Below are 24,146 nucleotides of genomic sequence, written 5' to 3' on the forward strand. Positions count from 1 at the left end.
GCAATTAACACTACAGAAAAGCAAGCTTGTATCATGTTATACATACATGGGTTCTTTGATTTTGTAACATTTTTATTACCTTACATTAAGATCTGCCTTCCCATGAAGAACTTCAGCATATGTCTTATTAGAAACAAATGCAAATACATTTTTTTTTTTTTTAATTTATTTTTGGGACAGAGAGAGACAGAGCATGAACGGGGGAGGGGCAGAGAGAGAGGGAGACACAGAATCGGAAACAGGCTCCAGGCTCCGAGCCATCAGCCCAGAGCCTGACGCGGGGCTCGAACTCACGGACCGCGAGATCGTGACCTGGCTGAAGTCGGACGCTTAACCGACTGCGCCACCCAGGCGCCCCGCAAATACATATTTTTAAAATCCAAGTGAGAAATACTAAATTGTGAACCATACCATAGAAATTACAAAGACATATATCCCATCACTTGACTTTGAATAGATTCTTCCATTCTTTCAACTCAGACTGCCTGGGTTCAAATCACTAACACTAGCATGTGACCGTGAGCAAGTTGGTTAACTTACCTGTACTGCAACAAAATGGAGATTTTAATAGCATCTCATAGAGCCATATGAGAATTAATGAATTAAATACAAGTAAAGCACTTAGAACAGGACCCAGTATATAGTACTAGCCACTATTAGCTATTGCTATGTTTTAGAGCATGCTATGCAGTAAAGGCACAGAAAAGACAGAGCTCTTACTGCCATGGACCTTACAACCTAGTGGGAATTCCAAATAAAAAATAAGTGATATTATGTTATTATTACCATGATGTAGTACATAACAAATAAGAATCCCTAAATTTGAGTGGCTTCTGGGTGGCTCAGTCAGTTAAGCGTCCGACTTCGGCTCAGGCATGATCTCACAGTTTTGTGAGTTCACACCCGGGATCGGGCTCTCTGCTATGAGCACAGAGCCCATTTTGGATTCTCTGTCCCCCTCTCTCTGCTCCTCCCCCACTCGCACTTTCTCCCTCAAAAATAAACATTAAAAAGAAAAAAAAAAAAAAGAATCCCTAGAGAGCTCTGGACTAGCCAAACACTATATATATTCAAAGAGGCCCTTTGAATTTTCTGGAAAAATGGAAACAATCAGCAACAGTAAAATGGAAGAGGTAGGAAGGATACCTGACAAAAAGGGGGCTCTGCAGTTATGGATAAGTGAGAATGATAAGGATGATAAAAAGCTGGATTTAGGGCAAATCAAATGATTATGAGCAATATCCTAGTATTCTTCAGTCTTCTTACAGTACTTTAATCAGGACCACACTATCAAATTTGGCAACCAAATCAGAGAAGAAATTTTTTTTTTTTTTTAATTTTTTTTTAACGTTTATTTATTTTTGAGACAGAGAGAGACAGAGCATGAACGGGGGAGGGTCAGAGAGAGAGAGAGGGAGACACAGAATTGGAAGCAGGCTCCAGGCTCTGAGCCATCAGCCCAGAGCCCGATGCGGGGCTCGAACTCACGGGGACCGTGAGATCGTGACCTGAGCTGAAGTCGGAGGCTTAACAGACTGAGCCACCCAGGCGCCCCGAGAAGAAATTTCTAATAACTGAGGGGAAGGGGATATGTTTTCACATAGTGACTTCTATTTTCCCTTTCAGAAGTTTATGTAAGACTTTTTATTATCCTTTACTGTTGGCTACTTTTCGGAAACAGAGTAATTGCCCTCTTTTTGGTATGCTGGTAAAAGGAAAAAGTTATATGACTTACCAAAGGGCACAGGGGTTATATTTGAACACAGATCCTCTGGGACCAAGTCCAGAGTCTTTTCCACTATCTGGGGCTGCCTCCAGTTTCAGACACTGGTCAAGCTGTTGGTTCTCCACAATGGTCCAAAGTCAACTTGTGCTAACAACTTTGTCCTCTAAGATGCAAATATATCCTGCTTCCATTCATACCTTAGTCTGAAACAGAATTCTAGAAACTCAGTCAGAAGGGATATAAAAGTCATTAAGACCAGTGACCAGGGGCGCCTGGGTGGCTCAGTCGGTTAAGCGTCCGACTTCAGCTCAGGTCACGATCTCATGGTCCATGAGTTCGAGCCCCGCATCAGACTCTGGGCTGATGGCTCAGAGCCTGGAGCCTGCTTCCAATTCTGTGTCTCCCTCTCTCTCTGCACCAACCCCCCCCCCCCCCCCCCGTTCATGCTCTGTCTCTCTCTGTCTCAAAAATAAATAAATGTTAAAAAAAAAATTAAAAAAAAAAAAAAAAGACCAGTGACCAGCCTAATGAACAAACACCCTAACTACATCCTGGTATGTTTAATTTGAAGTGGCCACTTCCCTCCTCACATCTAAACTGAATCTTTTGTGACTATGATACTGAGGAAATACTGGCCTGGTTAAATGACACAGAGTATAGCAAGAAGTTACCAGATCCTTCTGCCTAAGAGTTGTTAGGAGGTAGGTGATGGGCATAAAGGTGAGGCAGGAAGCCTGTACAATTTTGTCACTCTAAAATGCCTGTTAAAAAGCCATAATGGGGGGCACCCAGATGGTTCGGTTGGTTAAGCATCCGACTCTCAATTTTGGCTCAGGTCATGATCTCACAGTTCATGAGTTTGAGCCCTGATTACGGCTCATGCTGACAGCATGGGGCCTGCTTGGGATTCTCTCCGTCCCTCTCTCTCTCAAAATAAATAAAAAAGAAAAAAAAAAGAAAAAAAGAAAGCAATAATGGACTACTTTTCTTTAATAGCTAAAAATAAGAATCTGTTAATATTTCAGATTTACCAACTCCAAAAGTGAAAAGTTGTACCAAGAAAAAGGTCACTCAGTCATTTGGTAACCAATAAGTCAGAAGGTAAAATGAAGAAACTTGCCAGTACATTTAATAGCCCAACTTTTATTATGCTTGTTAATCTTTTCACTGTTATTTGGTGAATCTAAATGCTCCCCGCTAGACTTCTGTAAATTCAGACACTAACTTTTGCTTCATCCTAAGAATGAAATATGAAATACCAATTTCTGTGTTAAAAGTGTGACTATAAAATATAATCTAGTCAAATATTTAGCTAATCTCTCAAAGCACAATAAACCAATTTTAGATTAGCGATGATATACCCACTTTTAAGAAAAGTTACATTGCAAAAGGGAATGAATTTAGTTAAGAAAATCCTGATTTCAGGGGCACCTGGGTGGCTCAGTCGGTTAAGCGTCCAACTTCGGCTCAGGTCATGATCTCACAATTTGAGAGATCGAGCCCTGCATCAGGCTCTGTGCTGGCAGTTCAGAGCCTAGAGCTTGCTTTGGATTCTGTGTCTCCCTCTCTCTGCGCCCCTCCCCCACTCATGCTCTGTCTCTGTCTCTTAAAAAAATGAATAAACGTTAAAAAAAAAAGTTTAAAGAAAATCCTGATTTCATCAGTTATGAAATTACCTAGAATAACCAGCAAAGTACAAATGGGTTTAAAACGATTGTGTAGACTGAGAATTCACATATAGCTTAATCAAAAGTCACTGGTTATTCCTCCCACAACTCAGTTGCTCTTGCAGGATTCTGGGTTTTACTAAAACTAAGATTTGAACATAGCTGTAATCCAAAAAATTTACATGGATTAGCCTTCCTTCGTGATAAGATGCCAGAAACTGCATTACATGTTAATAATATTAATTTCCACTTTACAGAACTTTCTGGTTTCTGAAGAACTCACAGATACCTCATTTGAGGATAGCAAAGCAAGTTGTCATAATGTAGAGGAGAAATCTGAGACACAGCAACGAAATTACTTGCCTAAGGTCACAAAATCAACTAAAATGTAGAGACAGATTTTTTTTCAATATTCTATTCATTCAGCAAATATCTAGAACACTAAGACTAGACATTAGGGACAGGTCAATGGTAAAGGTAGACAAAGTCCTCCCTCTCCAGTTTACATTCTAAAGGAAAAGAGACAATAAACAAGTAAACACACACACACACACACATATATATATGTATATACACTTATTTATATATAATTTTTAGAGAGAGAGTGCAAGTCAGGGAGAGGGGCGGGGGGGGGGGAGAGAGAGAGAAGTAATAGGATAGTGATTGCAGAATGGCACAACTAGAGGTCAGAGAGGGCCTAAGGAGGTGACATCTGAACTGAGCCTTGAATGACAAGGACAGATTATCCATGTGAAAGTCTACAAGAGCATCCACACCAGGCAGAAAAAAAAGGAATCCTAAAGGCAGGAATGATCTTGGACAGCAAGGTGGGTGAAGTGGAATAAAAGGGAGGAATGTTTAGAGACAGTGGCCTGATTATATGGAGCCTGTACATTATTCCAGGGTATAGGATTTAAAGTGCAATAGGAAGGGTTGCCTCAGTGGCTCAGTCAGTTGGGCGTCCAACTCTGGATTTCAGCTTGGGTCATGATTTTGTGATTCATGGGTTCAGACCCCGCATCAGGCTCTGCACTGACAGTGAGGGGCTTGCTTGGGATTCTTTCTCCATCTCTCTCTGCCCCTCCCCTTCATGTGCACACATGCACTCTCTTTAAAAGGTAAAAAAAAAAATAATAATAAAGTGCAATAGGAACACAAAGGTGAGATGACCTGATTTATGTTATAAAGGAATCATTCAAGGAGCACCTGGGTGGCTCAATCGGTTGAGTGTCTAACTTTGGCTCAGGTCATGATCTCAGTTTGTGGATTCAAGCCCTGCATCGGGCTCTGTGCTGACAGCTTAGAGCCTGGAGCCTGCTTCAGATTCTGTGTCTCCTTCTCTCTCTGCCCCCTCCCCCACTCATTCTCTCTCTCTAAAATAAAGTTTTTTAATTAAAAAAGATTTAAAGACATTATTCAAGCTGCTATATAAACAATTGCAACACAATCATCAAGTAGAGGCTTGAGCTTCAAAAATATTGGAAATGGCTGCTTGTTACTTTTGAGAACTTACACATATATTACATACTTTTCTGTATGAAATTTCATAATATTAAAGAGCAAACTGTAGACATGTAAGGGTAGAAGCAGAAAAACCAACCAGAATACTATAACAGTCCAGGATGGAGGTGATGGTAACTTGGGAGCGGAAATGGAAATTAATAGAATTTGGAATATACCTCAAAAGTATGATAAATAGGTCTTCCCAATGGAGAGGCAGGCACAGGAATGAAGGCTGACTAGTGGTTCTCAATGTGAGATGATTTTGCCTATCTGGAGACATTTTTGACTTTCACAACGGAGTGTGTGTGTGTTTGTGGCTGGGGGAGGGGGTGTTACTGGCATCTATGGGTAGAGGCTAAGGCTGCTAAACATATTACACTAGATAGTATTATTACAAAATATAGAGTTATCTGATCAAACAGTCTAAATGGTATTGAAGTTAAGATATCCCTATCTAAACTGATTTCAACTGGGTCCCATCCTAGAATACCCATTCTTCCAGGACAGTCTACAAATAAACTAGAAATGGAGGCCCTTATTTTCAATATTTAGAGACAACTAATACTGTCTGAAATAAAGTTTATTTGAGGGCAAATTATATCACTCTGTGGTTACATTACATTGATCAGGATGGAATAGGTCTAATTAATATGAAGAAATCAATTGATTAATAAATGCCATTTGTTGGATAATCTTTTTCAAAACAACTGTAAAAATTTTGTTTAGCAATACCACCCAACAACGTTTTACAGTCTTTTTTTTTACGTTATACTTAAATCTGTAGTCCAATACATTCACTGCTTTTCCAAATAGAAATCCCACCCACCAACCCAAATCTAAAAGGATAGTTATGAACACTGAAAAAGATAATCAAAACTGTATAACTCGTTAAGATGGTAAGAAAAGCTTCATTGGAGGAAAATGATGCCACAATTGTAGCTATATGCATATTAACTGTCTAATGATCCAACTTATTTGGGGCCTTGAACAAATGCACACATTAGTTATCAGTAAGACAGCAGCACACATTTCTCCCAGTTACTCTTAAGACTAGCAATGGGGAAAGTACTCTTTTAGACCTAATTCACAAAACACAAAATACCAAGTTGATAAAGTTCATTTTACCTAGGTCTTTGTTCTCCAAAAATAAAAGAATTCGGGGAAGAAAACCATTTCGGTCGACTCCTAAGTAAGATTCCCGAAGCATCCCCATGAATCTGAAACTACTACTAATAATATTGCAATAAATTACATGCCATCATATGTCGGGAAGGCCTGAAGTTACCTGATAATTGGGAACAGATAACAAAATATACACACTAACAAAGCTATCTAGTCCAGGGATGACAATTCAGAACATTACATGTGGGTTCTTACCGGTAGGGGATGGGGCAAACTATTGTTAGAAGAATTTGATGTTGTTCTTATAAGATGATCTCAATAAAACTGATCCCGGACACATACAATACTAGATTACTAAGTGTGGTTACAACAGAATTTTAGGAGCAGTCACATTTTTTAAAGGTAAAGAATAGGGCAGTCATAACTTCAAAGCTCCATCCACATTATTTACACAAGATGTAGAAATCAGCTCAAGAACTAAAAGGCCTCCAGCCTAAATTAATCCCCACTTGTGATAAAGCTAAAAGATCTGGCAATCTAGAAGTAAAATACAGGGACACTTTACTACCCTGAAAATCATGCCGAGATCCCGCTAGGCCGGGCGGACGTTTTCAGGAACATCTCCGCGTGGCATCCCGGGCACGCTTCTCCCAGGCGCACTCCTGGCTGCAGCACTCTCGAGATACTGTTGCGTCGTCCTAACGCCCGTCGACGTCACCCACTTTCCCATGGATACACGGAAGGACCCTTGGAGGAAAATTCACCCACACTCCCTCCCCGAGGCGGCAACCAATAGAAAGCAACTACTCCTTTTCTTCAGGTTTTCAGAAACTCCAGCCAACCGGGGTCGCCGCGCCACTCTTACCCACCACCCCGGAAGTACAAGCACACAGTCTCAACACGCGAATGCGCGTAGAGGAGGCGCCAAAAATAAACTTCACTCTCGCGATATCGTGAACACACTTCTCGCGACATCTCTCTGCTTCACCTTGTTTTTTTCAACCCCACCCCCACAGCAGCGCGTCGCTTCAAAACATCGCGAGATTTTCTCCTTTCAGTCTCCGCCCCTTTACGGCACGATGGTCGCACAAGAATGTGATACAGCCTCGACGGCCGCCATTTTCTTTCTTTCTTAGCAGTTGGCTGAGGGAACATCTCTGCGAAGAAGCGGCAGCGGCCTCTGTAGCCTAGACATGGCAGACTACTCAACAGTGCCTCCACCTTCCTCTGGCTCAGCTGGTGGTGGAGGCGGCGGCGGTGGTGGTGGAGGAGTTAACGATGCTTTCAAAGATGCGCTGCAGAGAGCACGGCAGGTAAGTCTGGACCGTGCGGCGGGATTCCGAACGCTCACGGTAATTGGCCGCTGGCTGAGTAGGCCGCTACTTCGCGCATGAGGAAGAGGAAAGAAGTGCCCTTCCGGGCTCTGAAATGTGAGGAGACTCAGGGTTCCCATGTTGGTAATACAGTTTAGAGGCTGGAACTCGATTTTGTGTTTCTTAGTGTTTAAGCCATTTAGAACCCCAACGCGTTAGGCATAGATGGCTTTAGGTCTTTCGCTTCTGCGGCAGTCGCGCTTCCTTCTCCGAGGAGTTAGCTTGGCATTTCCTTTCTCTCAGAATGAACATCCTCCACCATGGGATAAAGCGCGCGTAGTTTTACACAATAGTATGGAAGGTTCTGGTAATGAGTTTGAGAGAGGACTAGGGTTTGTCCTCAAGAGCCATAGTAAGGAAGGGTTATGTCAGTAAAGCAGTTTTCACAGCTTCCAGTTCATCCGAGGTCTCTCGAAATTAATTTTTCGCTTTCGTTCACTTTCACATCTACAAGGAAGAGGCTTCAGAGAATACTAGTATCCGAGGTTGGAATCCTTCCTCAGAGCAGGATTTACGTGTCAGTGTTCTACTAGTTCTTCCCCCTTATTTCTCAAAATGGCTTCAGGCCCATTATACCCGAAGTTTCAGTTTGAATCTGCCTCTCTGTTCAGAGTCGTAAACTGACCACACTTCTTTGTATTACGTAGGTGCGTACATATGCCCTCAAGGCAGTTCTTTCCCAAATGAAAGCTGTTAAAAAACAGAAAATTACTCCAGGAAATGTAAAGACTTATTAGTTTGAACTTTACCTTTATTAGGTAGTCCCTTAACATAATTATAACTTAAAATGTTATGATGTTGGTATGTGTTTGTATGTAAGCAAAATCTTATTCTCGTTTTGACATGCGTATTAGGTGCTGGACGTTTTTAGATTAGTGTTTAAAGCGAACGCTAATCAGATACTAATACTGTGCTGTGTTTTGTTTGCATTAAGGAGTTCACTTCGTTAACCTTTTTCATCCTCCACTTTCACTAAAGGATCATTTGAGTCAAACTGCATAAAATCTGCAATAATGTAATAATAAGCTCTTTTTTAAGTAATGTGAACACGTTATAAATAAAAATATACCTATACTGGTTTATAATCAGAAATATTCGACAGTCAACAAAAAGTTACCGTTAATGCTAATTCTGTAGTTTCTTTACTTGAATTCTATTACTTCTGAACATTTTTAGAATAGCGACTGAAAGATTTTTTAAATGACACTCTTAGTGGAGTTTTATTAGATTGGATTAGAAGATTCACCTAATTTTATTCAACCAGTGTATTGAATTAATTTGTGCCACACACTACTTAGATACTAGAGGGTTTTTTTACTGTATGAATTGGAGTTCTGCCTTCTAGGAAGTGTTGATACAGTCAAGGAACCAAATGCAAATGAATAGTAGTATTTGTTAATGCTTTCAGAGAGGAGTAGACAAAAATGGGCACCGTTAATTTATCCACTTGTTCTGTAAACATTTATAGAGTTCCTGCTGAGTCAGGCACTGTACACAACACCAAAGAGTGGGGTGCGTAACTGCCAAAGTAAAGGACTGATATTTTAAGCAAGACGTTAAAGAATGTGTGAGAGTTTGATCAGTGGAGAAAAGAAGCAGCGTGTGCAAAGGTATGGGAGTTTTTGGAATAACAAGAACCCATGAAGGAAGTCACTGGAGGATAATGTTGGTTGGGGGAAAGAGGGTGGAAATCAGGTGAGTACAGGTGGATACAACTTCTGAAAGACTTTGGGTTGCCATACTTTAATTAAAAATTGGCTAATCTGTAATTTCGTGATTAAGTTAGACTGCTTTTTTAAATACAGAAATTGTCCTCAAACTATGGATTTCTTATACTCTCTTTTTATGCCAGTAGGTCAGCTGCCTCAATGTCCTTGCTGTAATACGATTCTTTACAGATGTCTTCTTGTAATAATTTGATTTTTTCTTTACAGAACTGACCTTAAACCTGAGATACCCAAATTTAGCTTTTGAGTTGAATTTCCCCTTCTGATTACATTTGAAGATGCCTTTATATGTCCGTTGTAGCTGTCTGTCTGATATATATAAATGGAATACAGGGAGGAGTACTTGGACTGAAGGAACAAGTTTAGGTTAACATCTGAACTACTTTTTTATTTATATGAAAAGCATCCTGGATTATATTCCCCAAATCCCCATCTAACCTTAGATTTCTTTGTCTGGCATATTGTGCCATGTTCATGGAAGGACCAGGAGATACAAGGATAGCTTCTTGCCCTCAGAGAGCTGTGTATTAGTGGTCATGTTGTTGACATTTTTAATCGGACAGTTCTTTGTTAATGCAGGACAAGTGAAGAGGATCCCTGGTCCCTACCTAGCTCGTTTTGCCATCTGGTAGTTTAGACCAAGCTGCCCAATTGTTTTTCCAGAGAATCCTGATGGCTTATTTTTTTAATGTGAAATTTGCAGATTTTTAAGATACTCTCTTAGCTAACGTCAGCAGAGGAGCACCAGATTGCTTTTCTAGTTTAGGGTTTCTAACCTGTATACTTGAAAGATTTATATTTGTGTATTTTAAGCTATAACTCCAGAGGGTGAGGTTGGGATTCTTTGGTTAGGATTTTGGTGACCACATTAGATAATCAGTTCTGTCTCTAAAACACTGGGAAATCAAAATGTATCTCTCTACCTTTTTTTCCCCCCTTTGAGGTTATGTGAAGATAGAAGTGAATCAGACTGGCACTAAATGAGTGGTAGATCTCAAGTTAAGATTATCAGCTCTGATGCCTTCACTTCTAAACAGCTGTTAGTCTTTAAGTACTCAGTTATTCTTGAAATCTTTCTTGATGATTGTAAAAGTGATTCAGATTGCATTATGTTGTTTGAATACAATGAAAATTCTACAAAACAGAATTGTTGACTTTTCAGTTACCATTAATCTCAACTGAAAACTAGCACTTTAGGGGCATTCGGGTGGCTCAGTCGGTTAAACGTTGGACTCTTGGTTTTGACTGGTGAGTTGGAGCCCCGCATCGGGCTCTGCACTAACAGCATGGAGCCTGCTTGGTTTTGTCTCTCTCTCTCTCTCTCTCTCTCTCTCTCTCTCTGCCTCCCCTGCTCACTCTGTCTCAAAAATAAAATAAACATTAAGAAAGAGGGAAGGAAGGAAACCAGTACTTGCATATTGGGTGTTTTGTTTTTTATATTTTGTGACAGGATAGCAAAGCTTGATGATTAAAAATATTCTTGTGTTGTAGGGAGAGGACCATGTTGTGTCATTAAAAATGGTAGTATTTTTACTGAGAGCTTTTCTGTAATGTCTTTGTATTGTTTCTGAATTTTTGAGATGGTGTAACATTATTTTGAGTGAACAAGGTATCATTTTTCCATTTTCATTTGGATAGTTTTAGAACTATTCAGTGAATAATAGGGAGGTATAAATTATTCTTTCTATATGCAGAAGTTCTTAAGGAGTTTAAGAAGTACTACTCTGCAAACTTCTGCAGCATTTACAAAAGCTAACTGCAGAAGATTGCTGATTGATTACTTCTCTGTTCTTACAGAGATTTATCAGAAGGTATCACAGCTTAAACCATTTTCCTATCATCAGTAGTACTTAACAGTAGTTACGGTCTTCTCTCGGCCTGAAATACTGTAGTGCTCATCAGTGCCACAGAAGTGTATTTTAAGTTCCTAAGGAACAATTCAGATGTTAAGCTTTTAAAACTTAAGGGTAGAAAAGCAGTTGTTTTTAAATGTGGTGAAGAAGCTTTTCAGAAAAAGAAATAAGATTTTAATTAGATACTCAAAGACAAGGAACAGGCTTTTGAGAAAGTGAAAGGATGATTAAGGAAGGTTAGATTGACCAAAGCCTTTTTTATTTTATTTCAAAGGTTTTATTTATCTATTTATTTATTTATTTATTTAGAGTAATCTCTACCCAATGTGGGGCTCGAACTCATGACCCTGAGGTCAAGAGCCCCATTGCTTTTCTGACTGAGCCAGCCAGGCAAACCACAAAGCCTTTCTTAAATTAAGAATTTTAATATTTAGTCCTGATATGCTTTGAGTTAGTGTTTGCATTTACAGGTGAAGAAAAGGGAAATCTAGAAACCCTAGGAAGAACAGTTGGCATATGGTAACTGACAACATATATTAGACTCAAGTGATAAGTAAGTGGATTTTGAGACTCAAGTCGTTGAATATAGTTTCCTAACTGTAATGAAGCAGTTGGGTTTTTCATTTCATATCAGTCTCTTTGGGGGAATTCTAGACACCAGAAGTTTGGTTTTTCTGTGTAATTTTTTTTTATCATGGAAAATTTCAAACATACTTGAAATTAATAGATTAATATAATGAACTCCAATGAGCCTGTCACTCATTTTCAGTGGCACCCCTTATCGTAATTAATTAATTAGCATGGAGCTGTATAGAAATCATTGGGAATCTCCACCATTGACTATGTAATCTGAGTTAAGTTCTCGAGATTTTTTCAACTGTAAAATGGATCTCTACCTAAGTATCCTTACCTCATAGTGTTGTGATGATTCAGTGACAAAATGAATATAAAACATAGTGTGGAATTTGACTTACTGCTGACACTCAGAAACTAATATTAGTTTCATTTCCCCTTTCATAGAAAAATGGAGTCGATATCCACTGGTTGTGTCCTACTTGTGACTTGAAGCTAGTGTGTCTCATGTGATGTTTGTTTACTTAAGTGCAAGCAATTATTTGCCCCATTCTTCAAGATTGAAATGATTTATGGTTCTGTAGCTGAGACTTTTCTTACAGGTACAGCTTTCCAGGCTTTTCCCCACGCCCTGTTTCTATAGAACAAGATTGTCTGATAGAAATACAATGCAAGTCACACATACTTTATTTAATGCAACGTACCCAAAATATTACCATTTTAGCATGTGTCTAATTTTTTATTTAAAAAAAAAATTTTTTTTTAACATTTATTTATTTTTGAGACAGAGAGAGACAGAGCATGAACGGGGTAGGGTCAGAGAGAGGGAGACACAGAATCTGAAACAGGCTCCAGGCTCTGAGCTGTCAGCACAGACCCCGACGCGGGGCTTGAACTCACGGACTGTGAGATCATGACTTGAGCCGAAGTCGGCCGCTTAACCGACTGAGCCATCCAGGCGACCCATAATTTTTTTAAAAATTAAGATGCTTTCGGTTCTTTATGTTTGTTTCAAGTTTTCAGTATCCATTATGTATTTAACATTTAAATACATTTCAATTTGGACTAGCCACTTTTTAAGTACTCAATAACCATATGTAGCTACTAGCATTTACCTTATTGGGCGACACAGCTTTGAAGTCCCATAAGGTGTTCACATTCTCTGTGCCCACAGCACACTTTTTGAAGAGTCATGGGAGAGAGCCATGGAGAAGAATTAAGACCTAGATTTTCCTCAAAGCTATTTATTTGGTCATTGGATTCTGGAGATTGCTGATTGATTACTTCTTTGTTCTTACAGAGATTTATCAGAAGCTTAATTCCAGATGATGATTATTTGTTAACTCATTGAGGTTATTAAATGTATTAATACATTGATCTGTAATTTTAATAATTTCTTTTTCAAATTAATTTACTTATGTGTTAAATATTTAGCATATATGTGTAGTAGGAAATTTATGAAGAAATTTGGCACTGAGTAGTGTATAGTAGTTACAGTGTTATTCTTAATGATGGTGTGCTTTTGTTTTTTAAGATTGCAGCAAAAATTGGAGGTGATGCTGGTACATCACTGAATTCAAATGACTATGGTTATGGGGGACAAAAAAGACCTTTGGAAGACGGAGGTAAGTTGTAGTCATAAGTATTTTAATTGTTTTACACACAGTTTAGTTGAAGGCGGTTTTTAATATTTTTTGTATGTTCTTTATTGAAACATTACTTTTATAATAAGGTTCCTAAAATTGTAAGGTTTATATTGGCCTCAGAAGGAAAGGGGGGAAAAGACCTTAGACAAGGTAGGTAAAATTTTGAGCTAATCAGCAAGTTTTGTCTTAGTAGAAAACAACATTTTCTTTTTTTAAGGATTGTGCCAGATTGACAGTTTGCACAGACAACTTGTTAACATACTGAAAAGAACAAAAATATAAAATGTTTAGAAGACATTTCACTGGGTTTTTTTCTTCATACGTGAATTAATCTTTATATGCTATGTTTTCATTATTTTACTATTTCAGATTTCACTTTAAAGGTTGATGTTGCTATAGCTTGCTACTCTAGTGTGTTGCAGGTTATACCTTTTTTTTTATGTTACTTTTTTTGTTTCAGTACCTTGTTTTGTGTTTCAGGTTTAACTCAAAATGTGGCTTAAAACAGTAGATTTACAGTGCTTTTTTTTTTTTTTAAACATAATTGTTGAAGCTTCTGAACTTAGAAGTCTGCAAGTATTTTTTTGTTTTAGATTTGATATATGAATTTTGATACATTTTCTTTTTGCCATTTTATTTATTTAACTTTTTTTTTTTAAGGAGGATTCTGAATGAGCCTATAGAATGTATTTGTAGCTTTTGACCAGGTGTACTTGGTTTTCTTTTATTTAAGTGTCTTTCACATTTATAGTGAGGTTTTGATATACAAAAAAATGAGCTAATGATGCTTCAGATGTTGTATGTAATGTATTCTTTTTATTTTATGTGTAGATGGCTCTTGGACAAGTCCGAGCAGTACAACACACTGGGAGGGAATGCCCTCTCCTTTTAAAGGCAGGAATTTTTATTTATTACCTGTGTTTAGTATGTAAACGTGAAATAAACCAGTGGATTCTTAAATGGACACAAATATTTCTTGGATTATGTGTCTGAATTTTTGCTGCACAACATTCTGATGTTTAAACATTTAAGTTTGAAGGGGGGAGGAAAATGTAGTACTTTCAGATGTAGGTTGTCTATTCTAAGGTATGCATTGTATTCATCTGTGTAAAGGATGTAGATGAAGGTAGTCATGTAGTTGCTTTGAGTTTTTCTGCTGAAGTTTATGCCGTGAAATGTTTGGTTAGGAACAATAGAATAGTTTAGATTGAGATTGCCTTGTAATGTGATTTTTTTTATTTATTTTGCATAGCCTTGTGGTCACTGTCAGATACACTCAACTTTTGATATGTCAAATTTTCACGTTCTGATAGGTTCTGTTTTTCTTCCAGTCTTCAGTTCCTACAGTGGGAAGCATCATTAGCCTTTAGCATGTGATATTTTGCTAGTAATGGACCTAAGTACTTTGTCTTGTATCATTCTAAAGTGCTTAACATACATTAAGGTCAGTGATTTGATACAATCAAAAAGAATTTTTTTTTTAATGTCTGTGCATCTTTTAAACATGAAAAGAATTAAAGAAATGTAATGTTTCTTTTGATTATTAAGAGTCTGGGATAAGAATTGGCACTTTTTGGTTCAAATGATAATTACCCTCAGCTATTTCAATAAGTGTTTACATTGATATTTATTCTTACTTGGGCACGGGTTAGCTAAGTCTTGTATTTGTACTTATTGGCAAAAAGTTAAAAAGCTCTTAATTTTGCAGATCAACCAGATGCTAAGAAAGTTGCTCCTCAAAATGACTGTAAGTATTTTAAATTGAGTCAAAAGCTAAAGTAACTGGAATTTAATATGAGGGTTTTGTTCCTGTTTTTTGTTGCGTATCTTTGGAGTTAGTGTAAGGCCATGAATAGCTTTGTAAATATGTATTTCATGTCTTTATAATCTCCCACTTCAATTATGGCCGGGTATATATTAATAAGATTTGGTTGCTAAATTGTTTTTGTATTCAATTTATTTTATAATTCCATTTTTAACTTAAGCTTGCACCCCTTGAGAAAGGACAGTTTTTTTCCTATGTCATTGCTGATGATCTCTGCCATTACAGTGACTTTCTTGACCACTGTCAATGTTGATTTAAGTATTCTGCATAAAATTTTACTCTCTTAAAGATACTGTGTGTATTGAGGAAAGATTTTAGAATTGTTGGATATAATTGTATTAAATATGTGGGAAACTTAGTTTTCATTTTATTTTTATTTGATTTTTTGGTAGCTTTTGGAACACAGTTACCACCGATGCATCAGCAGCAAAGGTATAGTGAAATGCTTTTCCAAGAGTTCTTTGCAAATTTTAGTTTAACTGTTGGTGAAAACACAGCCAAGTTAGTGTATAACGAGTATGTGTCTGCATTTTTTTTTGCATATAAGAATTCATTTCCCTCCATTTAAGAAGGTGATACAGAAGGATAATTTTACCTTTTGAGTGAGATACATTTATAATTTGGAAGGATGGGTGGAATTAGCCATATTTTAGAAGAACTAAAGTGAATAATCACTAAGATAACATTACCTGAACTCCACCCTAATTCCTTTGTAGTTCATGCCTTTAGACTGTCCATCTACCATACCTTCTGACTTGATGTGTCAATTCTGACTTGAACTACTCAAGCTGTATTTTGACTATGAATATGTGCCTGAAAACCTAGTTTAAGCCTTTAGACTTCGATTTTTTGTTCGTGGGTTACCTTTTATGTGTAAACAGAGCTTCTTTCTTTGAAGGAAAATGTTAGTTTTTGTTATTTTTTAGCAGGTCTGTAATGACAGAAGAATACAAAGTTCCAGATGGAATGGTTGGATTTAGTAAGTAACCTAATTTTTAAAGCTTTGACAACAATCAAAACATACTCTATAGTCTTTTAGCAACTAATGTTCTTTTTTCTTACTAGTAATTGGCAGAGGAGGTGAACAGATCTCACGCATACAACAAGAATCTGGATGCAAAATACAGATAGCTCCTGGTAATGTTACTCTCTTGCTGTTTTCAAAATGACTAGAAAACTAGCATGTTTTTGTCAGTAGCTAGTGAATGATGCTGTTAATCTTCTCTTGGCCTAAAATTTGTTTGGTGTTGTTTTTAATTGTAGACAGTGGTGGCCTTCCAGAAAGGTCTTGTATGTTAACTGGAACACCTGAATCTGTCCAGTAAGTATGAAATCCTATGCCTGAGGCCAGTGCATCCTTCCTACCAGAAGATATTGCCCGTACATTTGAGCCAACTTTGTTCTGCACTATTAATTTTCCCATTTTCTAGATAATTTCTAACAACATATAAACATCCTTGAAAATTCTTTCGTCTTGACAAAAACCGTCCTTGAACCCCACATTTATATTTCTCTGCCTCCTTATACAACAAAACTAAAAAGCGGTAGCTCGATTTGCGGTATCATCTGCCTCTTTTCATTTTTTCTTGAACATGTATGAATCAGTTTTATTCCCGTGGTTCCATTGAAATTGTTCTTTCTGAGATCGCAAATGGATTCTTCATCATTCCACCTATCAACATTGTTTGACACAGTGAACAATCTTCCTAGAAGTCGCCAGCTCCCTGGCTGCCCTTTCTCAGTCATTCTTGGTTGTCCTGCTTTATATTTCTGACCTTTTGTTGTGAAAGTGCCCCAAAATTCAGTCCTCCTAAAAATAGATCTATATGTGCTCCTTAGAGTACTTCATTTACTCTATTAAACTTCATTTAATATATAGTTTTAGATATCATAAATTTTATGTACTGTTAAATTTTTAACTTCAGTGTTGCTCTCTTTTTCTAAATTCTAGATTTCCTGTCAAGCTGCTTACTTAGTATCTCTGCTTGAATGTCTACTAGACATCTCAAACATCAGATTGTTATAAAGGGGAAATTGTTTTCCATCCCATTCCCAGCCTGCTTTGTCTTTTACTCCTCTTACTCATCTCAGTGAATGGCAACTCTGTTTTAATACTTTTAGTTTTTTCTCATGCCTCAATTTATCCATAAGGAACTCTTGGGTCATTTTTCTTCATAATTGATTTGGAATCTAGCCTCTTCTTGCCACTTCTATACTGTCACCTTGTCTGTGACATCATTTGCCTATATTTCAATATGTTTCCATTCTTTTTAGCCTTGTTCAGCAGTAGTATATCCTTATGCTAGTATAGCCATAGTGATCTTTTTAAAATGTGAATCAGTTTATATCCCTACTTTGCTCAGATCCTCTAATGCTTCACCACTTAGAGTAAAAGTGTTTTTATCAAGGCCTGACTCACTTGCCACCTTTCTCATTTCATTTTTTTTTAATGTTTATTTACTTTTGAGAGAAAAAGACAGGTGTGAGCGGGGGAGGGGCAGTGAGAGGGAGACACAGAATCCGAAGCAGGGTTTGAGCCCCACGTTGGACTCTGTGCTGACAGCCCAGGTCCTGTGTCTGTCTCCCTCTGTGTCCCTCCCCTGCTCACGCTGTGTCTATCTCTCAAAAATGAATGTTGAAAAAAAATTTTTTAATAAAATTTTGTTAGTGTTAAGCCCCCTAAACCTGAATTAGAATGGGAGAAGTACCTGATCATACTATTTTGTATTTCTCTGTTTGCGATAAGGTTTTGATTATGCTGTAACTTACTCTTTGACTCTTTATTTGTTAACAGATCGGCAAAACGGTTACTGGACCAGATTGTAGAAAAGGGAAGACCAGCCCCTGGCTTCCACCATGGTGATGGACCAGGAAATGCAGTTCAAGAAATCATGATTCCAGCTAGCAAAGCAGGATTAGTTATTGGAAAGGGGGGAGAAACTATTAAACAACTTCAGGTATTATTATGTTTGTAAAATGACTACTTTTCATCTATTTTGAAGCCTGTTTCCTTCCACTCCCCTTTCATTAATACTTGTGATTTCTGTAACAGGAGCGGGCTGGAGTTAAAATGGTTATGATTCAAGATGGACCTCAGAACACTGGTGCTGACAAACCTCTTAGGATTACAGGAGACCCATACAAAGTTCAAGTAAACTTAAGTTTATATTTTACAAAGAAGGATTGGGGGCAGAATGGGCAAAACATGTATGAATAATTACAGTGTTTTGAGACATACTTTCTAAATTGGGTGATTTTTTTTTTTTTTTTCTCCCCTACTTCAGCAAGCCAAGGAAATGGTGTTAGAGTTAATTCGTGATCAAGGTGGTTTCAGAGAAGTTCGAAATGAGTATGGGTCAAGAATAGGTGGAAATGAAGGGATAGATGTAAGTAAAAATACCCATTCACAAATGGTTGTATACTGGTTGATAAATATGTGTTTTTTCTGTTCTGTGTTACAAAGCCATCTCTAACATTGTATCCCCTCACCCTGTTTCTGCCTTAGAGTGTAGAATGTATAACTTGTATCTCATTACCCTGTTTGATGGCATATCAGAGCATAGTGTTTTACTTTTATGATTTGAGATAGATTAATTTTCAGGAAATGGTTTTCTTAATATGTAGTCTTCTTTGTATAAGGTCCCCATTCCAAGATTTGCTGTTGGCATTGTAATAGGAAGAAATGGAGAGATGATTAAAAAAATACAAAATGATGCTGGTGTTCGAATTCAGTTTAAGCCAGGTGAGTATACATATTTAATTTTCTAGGTGTTGGTAGCAATTAGTTTGACGTCCATTTGTTGCTAAATAGATCCATTTTGGTTTTTTATTTTGAAGATGATGGAACAACACCTGATAGAATAGCACAAATAACAGGACCTCCAGACCGATGTCAACACGCTGCAGAAATTATTACAGACCTCCTTCGAAGTGTTCAGGTTTGACAGATGTTACTATTTTCATTATTTTGTTTTCATTTAAAAAATACTTTCCAGGATGCCTGAGTGGGTCAGTCAGTCAAGCATCTGACTCTTGATTTCGGCTCAGGTCATGATCTCATGGTTCGTAAGATAAAACCCTGCATCAGGCTCCACAAAAGTATATATTTTCTTGAAAGCCTGAAAGTGTCCCCCCTCCCCCTTTAGTTTTATGTCAGAATCTGTCTGATAATGCTTTGTTAATAGTTAGAAAGGTAACTTTGAGGTAGACCTCTTGGAACAGAAAGGCAGCTACATAAGTACAGTCTTACTCATCCTAGTGTAAAAAGAACAAGCGGTGGGTAGTATTTGATTCTTTGGGCCAAGTCATCTCTCAGCTTCTTTAAATTTCTGGTTTAGGAAAATAGACATGTAATGACTTCACCATGGAAAGAAGAATATTCTTCTGTGCTGACTTTTATTTTTTTCTTTGTGTTTCCCTTCTTTAGGCTGGTAATCCTGGTGGACCTGGACCTGGTGGCCGAGGAAGAGGTAGAGGTCAAGGCAACTGGAACATGGGACCACCTGGTGGACTACAGGAATTTAATTTCATTGTACCAACAGGGAAAACTGGATTAATAATAGGAAAAGGCAATGTATTTTAAATAATGTCTTAATGTGTGGGTAAAAATGTTAACACATGACCTGATTTTTCTGGATGCTATTTCTCTTGTAAATCAGTAGCAAGGATTTTTCTTTGGCTCTATTTTATGTTGGTTTGTAACAAAAATATAAATGAGGGCCTTATATGCACATAAAAAGAATGGGATTTGAAAAACATTGGCTTCTAGAAGGTGGACCAATAGTTTATTAGTGTAAGAAACTTGTTTTGACCCAAAAAGTGGTTTGGATGTTTTTGTGCCATTTGCTTTTTCCTTACATCTTTTTAAAGTTTAGGACTTTTAATAAGTGTTACGTTACTTGTGAAAGCAATTTATTTGAACCAAATATTTTGATGAGTGACTTTTTGTTGTTGTTACAGTTGATATTAAGGTTAGGTACAGACATGCTAAGTTGTCTTGAAACTTGGAATGTATTTTAGAAGCATCAGATGCTTTATACAATTTGATTTTAAGTGTAGAATAAGTGGAAAAATCTGACAGAATATTGGCAGATGGGATACTGCTCTAAACTTTTTTCTTAATGGCCCTTTTAGTTGTGGTCATTTTCTTTTAAAAAGTTCTTTTTGTATCCTTTGACTCTTTAGAAAAAGTACTGTGTTTTGATTTTAGGAGGTGAAACCATAAAAAGCATAAGCCAACAGTCTGGTGCAAGAATAGAACTTCAGAGAAATCCTCCACCTAATGCAGATCCTAATATGAAATTATTTACAATCCGTGGCACTCCACAGCAAATAGACTATGCACGGCAACTTATAGAAGAAAAGATTGGTGTGAGTATGCTTTAAATTTCAATTTATAGGGGTACCTGGTTGGCTTAGTCAGTAAAGCATGTAAAGCATGCAACTCTTTATCCCCAGGTTGTGAGTTCAGGCCTCGTGTTGGGTAAAGAGCTTACTTAAAAAGTAAATCAGTAACTACGATATTTACATAGACCCTATTCAGATGTTTCTATAATTGCTATATAAAAAAATGCCAATTTCTAGTCTAAGATTGTAGGTTTCACCACAAAATGAACACATATAACAGGAAAGATTGCCCAGCAGTGACAAATAATTCAATTAAATACACATTTATAAGTATTTAGAACTTTGTGTGAGTAAATAATAGACTGCATTACTTGCAGATACAATGTAAGAGTTGGTGGGTGGGTTGTAGAATGTACTTGTAGGACATAGTTAACGGGAATTCAGTATTTATTAAGGGCTTAATGTACTCCATCCTGCTCAGGTAAATATGTATTAGATGAATCCCCCAGTTTAGAGTAGAAATTTACAAATCCATCTTAGATTGACAGTCATTTGGGGAGTTTTAAAGTGTATACTATTTGAATGCTTTCCACCTTTACACATGACAGACAGTTCTGATACACAAATTTGGAAACTTTTCCTTAAGATAAGTTTCCTGGTGGTAGTACAAAAAAAGTATAAAGAGTCTTGATTGTGCTTTCTTTTTTTTTTTTTTTTAATTTTTTTTTTTTTCCCCAACGTTTTTTATTTATTTTTGGGACAGAGAGAGACAGAGCATGAACGGGGGAGGGGCAGAGAGAGAGGGAGACACAGAATCGGAAACAGGCTCCAGGCTCCGAGCCATCAGCCCAGAGCCTGACGCGGGGCTCGAACTCACGGACCGCGAGATCGTGACCCGGCTGAAGTCGGATGCTTAACCGACTGCGCCACCCAGGCGCCCCGATTGTGCTTTCTTATAAGAGGAGGATGTAGTGTCTTAACTGTGTTCTTTTACTATAGGATGTAAGGGAGCATTTTGAATAATAATAATTAGAATCTCTTAGGAAAGTTCTCCCTGATGATTGCCATATTGTGGAAGGGATACAAAAGAAGTTAGATACTGTTTCTGTCTTCTGGGAAAGACAAAAATAGATGTATAAAAGACACTTACAGAATATCTTACCAGGGGTACCTGGCTGGTTCAGTCAGTAGAACATGTTACTCTTGATCTTAGGTTGTGAGTTTTGAGCCACATGTTGGATATAGAGATGACTAAGAAATTAAAAGAAAATCTTATAAAAATATATACAAATGTAAGTTTTGTGGTATTAATAAGTGTAATTGTTGGGGCACCTGGGTGGCTCAGTCAGTTGGGCATCCTACTTAATCTCCACTTGGGTCTTGATCTGAGAGTCTTGGGTTTGAGCCCTGCATTTGGCTCAGTGCTGGGCATGAGACCTACTTAAAAATACAGGTGTCTGGGTGGCTGAGTCACTTAAGTGGCTGACTTCTGATTTCAGCACAGGTCATGATCTCCAGGTTCATGAGATTGAACTTGCACTGTTAGCACAGAGCCTACTTGGGATTCTCATTCTCTCTCTGCCCCGCCCCCGCCCCCCCCCCCCCCCCCCCATGCTCACATGGGCTTTTATTTTCTCTCATTCTCTCAAATATACATTTAAAAAATTAATAAGTATAGGAGCACCTGAGTGGCTCAGTTAGGTGTCCTACATCAGCTCAGGTCACAATTTCATGGTTCACGAATTTGAGCCCCACGTTGGGCTCTGTGCTGATAGCTCAGAGCCTGGAGCCTGCTTCGGATCCTGTGTCTTCCTCTCTCTCTGCCCCTCCCCCACTCACGATCTGTCTCTCTCAAAAATAAACATTGAAAAAATTTTTAAATATAAGTGTAATTGAAAACATGAAGAAAATAATTATGTACCCAGTATTGGCAGAGGTTGATGCTAGAAAAATGAATTAACGTTTTGGATTTTACTATCCTTAGCATGCATGGATCAAGGTTTCTTCTGGATTGACGGGCAAACAAGATAGGTCCTAGAGAAGCAGTTTAGTTTGATAGTTAAGAGCATGGACTCTGGAATCAGGCTGTTAGGTTCAAAATACTCTGAATCATTTACTGTGTGACCTTGGAGAAAGCTGTTTATACTCGTTTGCCTCTTGTTTCTTTCTCTGAAAATAAGGATAATAATAGCTATTTTACAGGTTGTACAAATGATATGAGGTTTATGTCACTTAAAAGAGTGCCTTGTACATAACCCTATGAAAATGTTGCTACTTTTTCAATAGTCCTTTTTTACTTTTTGTAAGGGATTGGTTATGGATAATAGAAGTGAAGGATAATGAAAACAGATTTAAAGAGGTAAAGTAATAGAAGGAACTTGAAAAGTCATGGAGTTTAGGGCGCCTGGCTGGCTCAGTCAGTTAAGCGTCTGATTTCAACTCACATCATGATCTCACAGTTCGTGGGTTCGAGCCCTGCGTCATGCTCTGTGCTGACAGCTCAGATTCTGAAGCCTGCTTCAGATTCTGTGTCTCCCTCTCTCTCTGCCTCTCCCCTGCTCACGCTCTGTCTCTCTCAAAAATAAACATTAAAATTTTTAAAATGACAAAGTTTAGCTTCATTATTTTGTAGTGAGGGAATAGACAACTAAATGTGATTTAAGCATTTTTCTTCAAAATGTCACATGATCAGTATTAACTCCATGAAAGCTAATTTGGATTATCAAAAGGAAAATCAACTAAGCATTATTAAGTGGTATGATATGAATATGAAGATAGGGTATTTAGAAACTAATGATAAAGGGGAAGAGAGGAATTTAAATTACTGATTTTAAATGGGGTTCCGGGGCACAAAGGTTATAAAGAGGAGTTTCGTTTTTTGAGTTACTAAAGTTACTAGTTGTTACTTTACGTGATAAAGTACCCAGTAGTTCACAGTATAAAGCCTTAGCAATTTGGGGAATATATTGTCAAGGTGGTTGTCTGATTGTTAGGAAAGTAGATGCTGAATAGATGTAGAGAAAGAAAAGTTAGAGAAAACATGGTATTTGATACACTTCCATGATAAGATAATAAAGAAGTGTAGTAGAAGTAAGAATTATAAAAAAAGAAAGGGAAATAATGGAAAAGGGAATTCGTCTGAAAGGAAGAGAATGGAAGGTAAAGGAGATGTTTCAGTTCTTTGCTGATGCTGTTGATTTTAATGAATTTTCAGGTCTTAATATTTAATATGGTAGAGTTGAGTTTTTTCAGTATGGGCGCCTGGGTGGCTCAATCAGTTAAGCGTCTGAATTTGGCCCAGGTCATGATCTTGCAGTTCCCTGAGTTTGAGTTCCGATTTGGGCTCTGTGCTGATAGCTCAGAACTTGGAGCCTGTTTCAGATTCTGTGTGTGTGTGTGTCTCTCTCTCTGCCCCTCCCCTGCTTGCTCACACACTCTGTCTCTTAAAATAAGTAAACATTAAAATTTAAAAATTTTTTGCAACATGAATGAGGAAATGAAGGAAAATCTAAAATATGTTGTTGGTGTTATTTGGCCTTTGAATTGTTAAGCCATTGCTGTTTTTCTGATTTTTTTGTACATCTCTGCTTTTTTACAGGGCCCAGTAAATCCTTTAGGGCCACCTGTACCCCATGGGCCCCATGGTGTCCCAGGCCCCCATGGGCCTCCTGGGCCTCCAGGGCCTGGAACTCCAATGGGACCATACAACCCTGCACCTTACAATCCAGGACCACCTGGCCCTGCTCCTCAGTAAGTACTGAGTTTGATTCTGGAATTTTCCCCAA

The 24,146-nt window shown here is 37.8% G+C and overlaps 2 protein-coding genes across 30 annotated transcripts in view; one reads left to right on the forward strand and one right to left on the reverse strand.

Moving 5' to 3' along the window:
* DNAJB4 (DnaJ heat shock protein family (Hsp40) member B4) overlaps positions 1-6,700 on the reverse strand; it is a 50,695-nt gene extending 43,995 nt beyond the window's left edge. For 2 of the 5 annotated variants that reach the window (XM_058716904.1, XM_058716900.1), the window contains exon 1: positions 6,587-6,700. The gene's annotated coding sequence lies outside the window, so the exon portion shown is untranslated. Of the gene's footprint in view, positions 1-1,735; positions 1,905-6,273; positions 6,543-6,586 lie in introns of those variants that run through there. The other 3 variants (XM_058716905.1, XM_058716902.1, XM_058716903.1) reach the window with 2 other exon arrangements.
* Positions 6,701-7,091: 391 nt separating this feature from the next.
* Positions 7,092-24,146, forward strand: part of FUBP1 (far upstream element binding protein 1) — a 33,638-nt gene continuing 16,583 nt past the window's right edge. For 13 of the 25 annotated variants that reach the window (XR_009258034.1, XR_009258035.1, XR_009258036.1 and 10 more), the window contains exons 1-16: positions 7,092-7,331; positions 13,079-13,169; positions 14,022-14,084; positions 14,899-14,937; positions 15,408-15,447; positions 15,942-15,994; positions 16,081-16,152; positions 16,279-16,336; positions 17,810-17,972; positions 18,068-18,166; positions 18,300-18,401; positions 18,655-18,757; positions 18,853-18,953; positions 19,442-19,583; positions 20,225-20,385; positions 23,960-24,111. Coding sequence is in view for 20 of the 25 variants with exons in the window: in XM_058716872.1 (XP_058572855.1) it covers positions 7,212-7,331; positions 13,079-13,169; positions 14,022-14,084; positions 14,899-14,937; positions 15,408-15,447; positions 15,942-15,994; positions 16,081-16,152; positions 16,279-16,336; positions 17,810-17,972; positions 18,068-18,166; positions 18,300-18,401; positions 18,655-18,757; positions 18,853-18,953; positions 19,442-19,583; positions 20,225-20,385; positions 23,960-24,111 (1,559 nt within the window). In the remaining 5 variants the exon portion in view is untranslated. The remainder of the gene's footprint in view (positions 7,332-13,078; positions 13,170-14,021; positions 14,085-14,898; positions 14,938-15,407; positions 15,448-15,941; positions 15,995-16,080; positions 16,153-16,278; positions 16,337-17,809; positions 17,973-18,067; positions 18,167-18,299; positions 18,402-18,654; positions 18,758-18,852; positions 18,954-19,441; positions 19,584-20,224; positions 20,386-23,959; positions 24,112-24,146) is intronic. The other 12 variants (XR_009258037.1, XM_058716880.1, XM_058716887.1 and 9 more) reach the window with 3 other exon arrangements.

Source organism: Neofelis nebulosa, chromosome 2, assembly GCF_028018385.1.
Source record: "Neofelis nebulosa isolate mNeoNeb1 chromosome 2, mNeoNeb1.pri, whole genome shotgun sequence".
Lineage (NCBI taxonomy): Eukaryota > Metazoa > Chordata > Mammalia > Carnivora > Felidae > Neofelis > Neofelis nebulosa.